The sequence below is a fragment of the Lathyrus oleraceus genome, chromosome 5 (genome assembly GCF_024323335.1).
Source record: "Lathyrus oleraceus cultivar Zhongwan6 chromosome 5, CAAS_Psat_ZW6_1.0, whole genome shotgun sequence".
NCBI lineage: Eukaryota > Viridiplantae > Streptophyta > Magnoliopsida > Fabales > Fabaceae > Lathyrus > Lathyrus oleraceus.
In genome coordinates, this window is record NC_066583.1 from 545,867,107 (window position 1) to 545,876,724 (window position 9,618).

The following is a 9,618-nucleotide window of genomic DNA, read 5'->3' on the forward strand; positions in this document are numbered from 1 at the left end:
TGGTGTTGAAAATTCAGCGTGAAACTGGAGGAAGAAAGGACAGAATAAGACTCTGTTTTTTTTTTTGAAAATGTATGAATGCATGTATGGATGCATCTTGTTTGCAAAACTCTTAGTTATCTTTATTATTTATTCAAGCAACGTTAGAATATAAGAATAACATGTAATAATTGAGAACTAAAATGACAACTTCCATTAATTAAAATCAGATTCGAATACAAAGAGATTTAACTTCAAGTACACACGATTCAAATACAAAAAATTTAAACACCAACAACTCAAATTCAAGTACAAGTAAACTTAAGTTCTGTCTCAGCTCTTAAGATCGTAGCCAGATCTGTGGTGAGCTCATTCATCATCTTCTTGATAAACTTGACGAAGTTGAAAACTTGAGGAGGCGTGTTTTCTGGACACATACACCAGTCCGCTTCCTGGAGTTTTTCTGGGAGTTCCAACATGTTGAGGTTAACAAACCTAGCCAAGTTGCGGAACTTACCATTCCATTCAACATAGAGCTCTTGGAGTTCCTTGATGACCTTTTGATCTTCATCTAAGGTTTCTCTAGCTTCTCTGTACAACCTCTTCCAGTACACACAATCATTTTTTAGGAGTAAGTAGGCTGCATCACCTTCCTGGCTCTCCAAAACTGCAAACCTCCTCGTAGCTTCTTCCAACTGGTACCTGAGACGGTGACAGTTTCTTTCAGCTTCTTCCTTTTGGAGGATCTCGCGAGACAACTTTTCCTCGCACTTCTTCAGAGCGTCCCTCAAGTCACGGATCTGTGCCTCAAAGTCAAGCTTAATTTCTTTTTTATCCATAAGAGATTTATCCAACAATCTCCCTAGCTCACAGATCATATACTCAGCTTTCTTGAGCTCTTCCTTCCTGGTTCGGATCACTGATGTGGAACCCAATAGGATATGATCAAGATCATCTTTCTGGTCTTCCAAAAGCCTAGCTCTCTTGTTGCTATCCTCAAGTTCTTGGGCTTTTCCCTTACGTTCCTCTTTCAAATTCTGATTTTCCAAGATAACTCGGTTCATCTAAATTCGTAATTCGGCATTCTCCACTTCAAGCTCCTTAACCTTAGTAACGAGTTTCTCCATGTCCTCAGGGAGTATGGGCTCGGGCTCAGGAGTTTTAGGAAAAGCTGGAGCCTTTAAGATATATGGCAACTGGATTTTCTCAACTCTTTCTTTCACCCATTGCGTGTAAGGTTCTTTGGCAAGAATGTTTCTCTTTCCAAACTCTTTACCCTTTCTTACAACCTTTAACCAAGCCTTTCGTACTGCTCTTACATCAGGATTACTTGCTTGGATGTCAGAGAGCACAAATGGCTGTAAGTCCTTTGCGTCAGGAGGACCATCCATGGAGTAACCGTGTAATCAAGATAACATAGGGTTATAGTTGATGCAACCCTTGGTACCCAACAACGGTACATTAGGAAATTCCCCACAGCTGACTATAATGTCTGGGGTTTCCCACTCTCGGATATACCATCTGATGGAACTCGCGGTGAGAGAAGCTAATTTCTGGGGAGACTTAAGTTCTTTTGCCACAAAAGGACCTTCTTCGGGCATGTGTTGCATGAACCAAGTGTAAAGCAACGGATCACAACACAACAACACTCCACCCCTCTTTTCATGTCGAGCGTGAAGGGCATAGTAAACGTCAGCTAAGAGAAATGGTACTGGATTGCCAGAGAGAAAGACTTCTATGGCCACTTGATCCACAAATTTTTCAACATTTGGGAAAAGCACAATCCCATGGATCAATAAAGCCAACACAGCATAGAATGCATTCCAATTTCCACTTTTCTTGAACTTTAGAGCTAAATCTTCCAAAAACATCACGGCAAAACCTTTGCAACCCCCTTTTTCAGCCCAATTGTCTCGAACAGTCGGGACATTGATACTTAAAGCCGAAGCTATCTTCTTTGGGCCCATATCTTCTTCGAGCTTTGGGAACGGATTAAAATCTTTCAACTTGAGTCCCACGATCCTCTCAACTTCTTCCAAAGTAGGAGCTAGCTGGAAATCAGCGAATGTGAAACAACGCAGAGGTGGATCATAATATTGTGCCAGAGAGCCGATAATTCCATAGTCAACTTTCTTATTTAGAAGGCTCAAAATTTTCCCATAGCTTTTTCCAAACTCATCACGTCTGCTGAGAGACAAATCAGAGATCAAACCCTTCAGACTGTCCAACTTAGGTTCCTTGTACTTAAGCGTGAAAGTGTGTCTTATTGAAGTTGTCATTTTCAAGTTCTCAATTCCTGAAACAAATAAGAGACAACTAAGAGCTTGCTTTTTTATGATGTTGATGCAATGTATGAATGTAATGCATTTTTTTTTTGTATAGGTTCAATAGGCTTAAGGCATGGATAAGTCTGATTGCTTTGTATGGAACATGGTTCTCACCAGGTATGGTCTAAGGTTTTTTTTTTGAAAAAGTTCCTAGAGTCATGGATCCATTAGACTGTTTGCTACCTGCGGTTACTTACTTGCCGGGCATCAACTCCATCTAAAGAATCTACTCTAAGTGAGGTTCTCGCATCGATCCAACGAGAAATACATCTCGCAGACCCACACTACGCAACCATCTTTCCTAGTTGGGCAAAGAACTAAGGTTCTACAAATGGTTCTCAGAGTCATGGATCCTAAAGAAAATATCGAAGCTTACGGCAACTTACTTGCCGAGCGACAACATCCTCTCAAGAATCTACTCTAAGTAAGGTTCTCGTACCGACCCAACGAGAAATACATCTCGCGGACCCGCACTACTCAACCTCGTCCTATCTTATGTTTTTACTCGAGACTCGGGTAAAAAGTCTTTCCCACATGGTTTGCAATCAGAGTATCCAAGTACCAAACTATAATCGAACCAATACGACAGATTCATATCAATATGACAATAGAGATAGTAAAAGCAATAAAGAAAAGCCACATAGGTAATCAAACAAAGGCACACAAATGACCTAACTAGGCTTGACTCACTTAGGGATGTTCTAGTCCCCAGCAGAGTCGCCATCTGTCGCACCTCGAAAAAATGGGGATACGACTTCAAAGCGAAGCGCGATCGCACGCTCGCAATGATGGACTGAACAGAGTCGCCACCGAACTTTATTTATTCCTAAAAAGGAAAGGGGAAATATCGATAAAACCCAAGACAAATGAAAGGATAAGATATGGTCATCGCAACCAATATCAGGGTTTGGGAGTCGATTACGCAAGGGGAAGGTATTAGCACCCCTCACGTCCGTTGTACTCAACGGGAACCATTAGGTTAGTTGTGTGCGTTAGTGTTAGTTAAAATATTAGGCTTTTCGAATTTATTAGGTGGGAAAGAAAGAATATAAGAGGGAAGATGTTTTTGGATTTTTGACGAAGGACTAAACCTAAGTTTTTTTATTAATGGGCCTAACAAGATTTATGAATCCTGCTCCTACGTATCTCAAAAGAGAAGTCAAGGCTTACGTAGTTCTGGGTAGAAAAATGTTTGTTTGTTGGTCGATTTTAGCGAAAGCTATATTGTATTAATCGACGAAAACATTGTTTTACCCAAAACAGATGAGGAGTGAACGCATACCACACATCGAACGGATTTATAAATCTACATTCGGAAAAGCGTCATTTATCTCTACTCAACAATCGTGGTCGAAACATTGTTTTGTATCACTTAAGACAATATATCTTTCGTTTATGAAAAAAGGTTTTCGATTAATCGCACGGCGGCGAGAAAAGAGTTTGATTGGTTGGATGTATTTTGAGTGATGGCGAGAACTTGGATGAGCGAGATATACATCTCGAATCCTAGCCTCAGGAGTGCACGGTATACACCATGTTCCATTTCCATCTTTATTGAAAAAGTATTAAGGTAGGAATTAGGTATTTTGAAGTTTGAAAGACGAGTACTTGTGACCTACAAGCTCTTACAGCTTGGGTCTAATACTCGGGACTACGTCTGGACATTCCACCCAAGCAGTCTGTTTCTTTCCAATATTGCTAAGAAAATAATTCGAATATTTATGAATGTTTTGGAGGGAAGACGAATATTTATGGCTTGCAAGCTCTTACAGCTTGAGCCTAATATTCGGGATTACGATTGAACATTCCATCCAGGTAATCTTTTTCTTCCAACTTTATTAAGAAAATGGTTTAGATATTCATGACTATTTTGGAGAGAAAACGAATATTTATGGCTTGCAAGCTCTTACAGCTTGAGCCTAATATTCGGGATTACGACTGGACATTCCATCCAGGTAACCTTTTTCTTCCAACTTTTATTTAGAAAATGATTTTGAATATTGGAGTGTTAAAGAGAAGACGAATATTAACGGCTTGCAAGCTCTTACAGCTTGAGCCTAATATTCGGGATTACGACTGGACATTCCATCCAGGTAATCTTTTTCTTCCAACTTTTATTTAGAAAATGATTTTGAATATTGGAGTGTTAAAGAGAAGACGAATATTAACGACTTGCAAGCTCTTACAGCTTGAGCCTAATATTCGGGATTACGACTGGACATTCCATCCAGGTAATCTTTTTCTTCACGTTTTATTTAGAAAATGATTTGAATATTAAATTAAAACAATTAAAGTACCGAGGTTTGAAATTATTGAAAGTTAAGTTGATGTTGCTTAAGAGCTCATTGTAAGAAGGCCCAAGAGTAAGCCATGTGAGGTTGATGGCGATGCTTAAAAGCAATCGACTTACAAGGGTATGAAAATGGGCTCGACATTGAATCAATAAAAGTGTGATTTTAATAGTTTAAAATGGTTTTGAATGGATGATGAAATTAATAATAAAAAAAAACAGATTTGTGTTATTAAATAATAATGAAACCATGAGTATAATAAAACATAAACATAAAAAATATTAAAAGAAATAAAATGCTAAAAGAAATAAAATGCTACATATGAGTATTGAATCCACCCCACTCAAGACTATGAAACTAACCTCTCTCCACTAGGCCATTCATGACTGGTTATTATTTTCTATGACAAATGAGCTTTATAAATCAGAAAGGATTGGAACAAAAAAAAAATTAAAGAAAATAAAACCAAAATAATAATAATGATAAAAATTGTTGGATTACCCCAAAAAACCCAGCCGCCTGGCTGTTGGGTTTTAGAGATTAATGGTTGGGGAATACCAAAATGATGTGTTAATGTCTACTGGAAATACTCAAAGGTCACTTAAATATTCCTAAGTTAACTAATAATAAAAAAAGAAAATGAAAAAGTTAGCGTCATTGAACTGAACTCTTCCTCTCTCAAACTCTCCATCGCTCTCATTCTGTACCAAACCACTCTCCCGAACTCGTCTCCCTCAAAATCGTTTCCAATCGCGTCCCTCTCAATCGTTCTCAGCAAAACTCAACAATCGCGTCTCTCTCAATTTCACTCATACCAAACCCTCTTTCAAACGATCGCGTCCTCAAACTCTCATCTCTCTCACGAAACCGCTCAAGCATCGTCTCTCAAACAAAGCGCGACAAGACAAAGCCATGGTTCCCAAAAGAAAGTTGGACAGGACGGCTAACCTTCGACGGTGACGGCGAGCTCAGGTAATGCTTTCTTATCCCTTCCTCTCTTCAAACACTGGTTTCTTTGTATTTTAGGATTAGGGTTTTGATTTTCTTTGAAGTTTTCAATTCCGCCTCCTTATCTTCGTTCTCTCACTCACTATTTATCCCTCACGAATTAGGGTTTGAATAGGTATCTTTGGTGTTACAAGAAGTTACTCTGCGAAGTTCCTTTTGTGCTCAGAAATTGGAGTGACCTTTTTGATGCTAGAATTTGTTAACAGGTAATTTGAGCATCTGAGCATTCCTCTTTGTTTTTGTCTCAATTCCAATTTGGGAATTTCCTTGAAATTTTAACGCTTTGACTGATTACTTTATCTTTTACTGCAGTGAAAATTTGAACATCGGTTTCGGTTTCGGTTTTGTTAGCATATAATTATTTTGAGAGATTCCTTAACTCCTCATTTTGATCAGCAAATTTCTCAATTGATTCTTTAGCAAGCTCAAGGTCATAATTTGATCTAGTTAAGACCTTTTCAGTGTCAGCAAGAGAAGCTTCAAGTTTTCTGTTTTGAATCAATATATTATCAAGCTGACTTGATTTAATCTCTAGCTCATACCGAGCTTGGCTTAGAGAAATTATTAACTGCTCAGTCTGGTTCTTAATTTCCTTACTGTTAGAAGCCGATTCCTGCAACAACCTAAAGTCAAAAAGTAAGCCCTCTAGTAACTCTTGCTTCCTCTCTAAGTCCTTTTTTAGAGTCATAGGTTGAATAAGTTTACACTGGGAGTTCTTCGGATGTCGAAGGTTGAATAATAGAACATACACAGAGGATCCCTTAGTTCTCTTTTTTGTCTTTCAAAATGAGAAGCATCTGATTTTTCCAGCTCTTGACCAGATTGGATTACAACTACCAAGGATGTGAGCGAAGCCACACCGCGGTTTTGTCTTCGTAACAACAGTAACTTTAAGGACCATAGCAATGCAGACCCGGTTTCACGGGCTGTTTCTCGGTTTTGGGGTGGCTTGTGAGATATCGCAGCTCAATTGCTTGGTAAGTTTATGTTTGTTTCATAATAATAATCCGCGACCGTTTTATCATCTTCTGTTGTGACTATTGTCAATCATACTTGTAGTTAGAACAGTACAAGCACGAGACAGAATGCAATGCCATAACAGGACAGACAAGGGAAGGTAAAATGCAGCATCATCAGAGCCTTATGGACGGTGTTTTACTCACCGACGAATTCATGAATGGAGATCTAGTGTCCCATGAACATGAGGTAAGAGCAAGTTATTTTTAAGGTTTCTCTTTTATGATTACTATATTGGATGCTTAAGACTTACTATAAACATCCAACAGCCTTTGAAGGAGAACTAAGAGCAATCATCCAGAAGTTTTCTGAAGTAGTGAAAGCTGCAGGTGAGCCTCTTGTACGGCTTAAAGAAGCAGAAGAAGGCGTCATTACTGCACAGGTGCTTCTGTCATCCTCTCCCCTTTCTCGCAACTTAAATAAACCATCAATCATCATCACCATGCTCCATTGACATTATCGCATGTTTCTTATAAAACCAAGCAATTGTTTCTTCTATCATCATTCTAGGTAGTAGCTTCTGCATGATGCTGCAATGTCATTGCTTGACTGGACGGTTGGATCATCTACAATTGTTGTTGAAGCTGGGAGAAGGTTTTGTTTTGTGTAGGCTTGGTGAGTTAAAGGATTTAAGTTGATGATTATTCTCATGACAATTGGAACTCTTGGAGCAATTGTACATGGATGACCCAAGAAGCTATTAAGTAGGTGTTTTACTTTCTGATTGTCGGTGCTGCTATTTGGGAATCTTCATGGGCAAAGATTTCTTGTTGGATGTGGATGGGTGACGGTGAGGGAAAAGGTTGAAGAGCTTTTTTTGTTGTGGAATTTTTCCTCCATATTTCCTTTTAATTCCAACCAATTATTGTAATATGTATTAGTCATTTAGGATGTAATAAGTTGTAATAGTATTTAGCTTATGTAAAATGATTCACACAATGCCAAATTTCATGTAATGCAATGCATATGGACATGTTTATGGGATCATGATTGGTTATGAAAAAAATGGATATGGATTTAAAAATAAAGTTGGGTTATTGGATTGGAAAAAAAAATGGATTTAATTGTGGGTTCAAAGAATTTGGATATTTGATTATAAAATGGATATGGATTTTTAGGAATAATCCAAGACTAATTTAAATAATAATAAAAAATCAGTAAAAAACCCAATTAAAATCAAATTAATCCAATAATTTGTTAAAATTACTTTTGACATCAATTCTAACATCTATTTGAAAATTAAAAATCAATTAGAGTTTTGAATCATTAGTAAAAATAACAATTAAAATTAAATTGAAATTTGGAATTAAACTTAATTTGAAATTAAAATCAAAATTGAAAAATTACAAAAGTCAAATGATTAAAATCCATTTTATAGTCAAAAGCACCATGATAAAAAAGGCATAGACAATGACCAATGTGTAACAAAAATATGGATTTGGGAATGAATGTATGCAAATGAACTTTAGGCCAAGTGCCAAACAAAAATAAAAAATTCAGGACCAAAATCGGGGTATGACAAGGCCCAACGCATAGTGGAAAAGAAAAAAAGAGTAAAGCAGAGGTTCCAACTGTTGGTGTAAGCCCTAGAGGCCAATACTTTTGGTACTTGTATCGAATTATTTATTAATAATAAAAGGTTTTTTCTTTATTACGTTTGTTTAATAAAGTCCCTAGAATAGCTAGTCTGTTTAATGTATCAAGTATGACTTAATCATGAGATCACATTAAACATAAGGACACTATTCTTAAAGTATCCGTAGTCAAGCTTTAGTGTGAAGTGGGATAACATTAAAGCATTAAGACTATTATGTTTGTAGACTGATGATCACATCTCATGGATCATGGATAAAGAGTTATCAAGTCTTAAACATAGGTATGAATATTAAGAGTAATATTTATACCTGATTGACCCGCTATGAGAATACTATATAAAAAGTTATACAAAGTGTCATAAGTTATTCTCATGGTGATAATGGTGTATACCACTCTTCGACCTGAAACCACTATGGATCCTAGATGTAAAGTCGAGTGCTTTATTGCTGATCCAACGTTGTCCGTAACTGGATTACCATAAAGACAGTTGATGGGTACTCCACTGTCACACGGTGAACTGATTTTGGTGTGTTTTTACTTTGGAAAGCAAATGTCGCGGATAGCAAGAGTCGCCACCGACTTTTCTTTTATCCAATAAGGAAAGGTGGAAAAGAGCAGGAAAGACCTTAATTAGATTTTGGGTTCGGGAGGTACATTATACAAAGGGAAGGTGTTAGCACCCTTTGTATCCATGGTTATCCATGGGCTCTTAATTGCTTGATCACTTATGTTTGTCTGAAAAAAGTGTTTGTGAATTGCTAAAAAAATGTTTTGAAAAGAGAGTTTAACTTTGTAATGATTCTTGTACGAATGTATACAAAGTATTTATCTCGTTTAATTTTGAAAGCGGTTTAGAAAAATATAACTTGACAATGATTCTAGTACGAATGTATACCAAGTGGTAATTTTCTAGTATTTGCAAAGTGTGAGATATGAAAAATGTTTTAGGTTATGAGCCAGCAATTAAGAGTTATACCCACCCAAGGTCTTTATGGGCATTTCCTATCCTTATGAGGGTAAAACTGTCCTTACTATTGAGAAGTAAGTAGTTTTATCCTTTGGAGGTAAAAGGGTCATCGTAGGGTCATCGATTGGTCATGGAAGGCAACATTTGTAAGGATACCTTAACATTCGAAGGGACGATCATCATTTAACCGTAGGCTACAACGACGGGTCATCGAGGGACAAAATCATATATTCGAAGGCAACATCCGAGGGACTATGATTTATTTTATAGGGACATGATGATGTAATCGAAGGGTCTTTGCTAAGTGTATCCCCATATTCGCGGGACATGACCATAATACCGTAATATCGTAAGGCAACAAAGAGAGGTCCAAGATCACATATTCAAAGGCAATGTTTTACAATCAATTAGGTAATTAGGTCCATATTATAAT

The 9,618-nt window shown here is 37.3% G+C and overlaps 1 protein-coding gene across 1 annotated transcript; it reads right to left on the reverse strand.

The window, feature by feature from the left end:
- Window positions 1–1,043: 1,043 nt before the first annotated feature.
- LOC127081975 (uncharacterized) lies at window positions 1,044–2,258 on the reverse strand. Its single transcript, XM_051022200.1, has 2 exons — window positions 1,440–2,258; window positions 1,044–1,346 (listed from the first exon to the last, which is right to left on the reverse strand). Exons 1-2 carry the CDS (start codon window positions 2,256–2,258, stop codon window positions 1,044–1,046), a joined length of 1,122 nt encoding a protein of 373 aa, XP_050878157.1.
- Between the last annotated feature and the right edge of the window lie 7,360 nt (window positions 2,259–9,618).

Bases quoted from the DNA above. Each gene is read 5' to 3' on its own strand.
- LOC127081975 (XM_051022200.1), bottom strand. From the start codon at position 2,258: ATGACAACTTCAATAAGACACACTTTCACGCTTAAGTACAAGGAACCT. The intron at 1,347-1,439 runs GTACCGTTGTTG...CCTGACGCAAAG, and splicing joins GCTGTGGGGAATTTCCTAAT to GACTTACAGCCATTTGTGCT.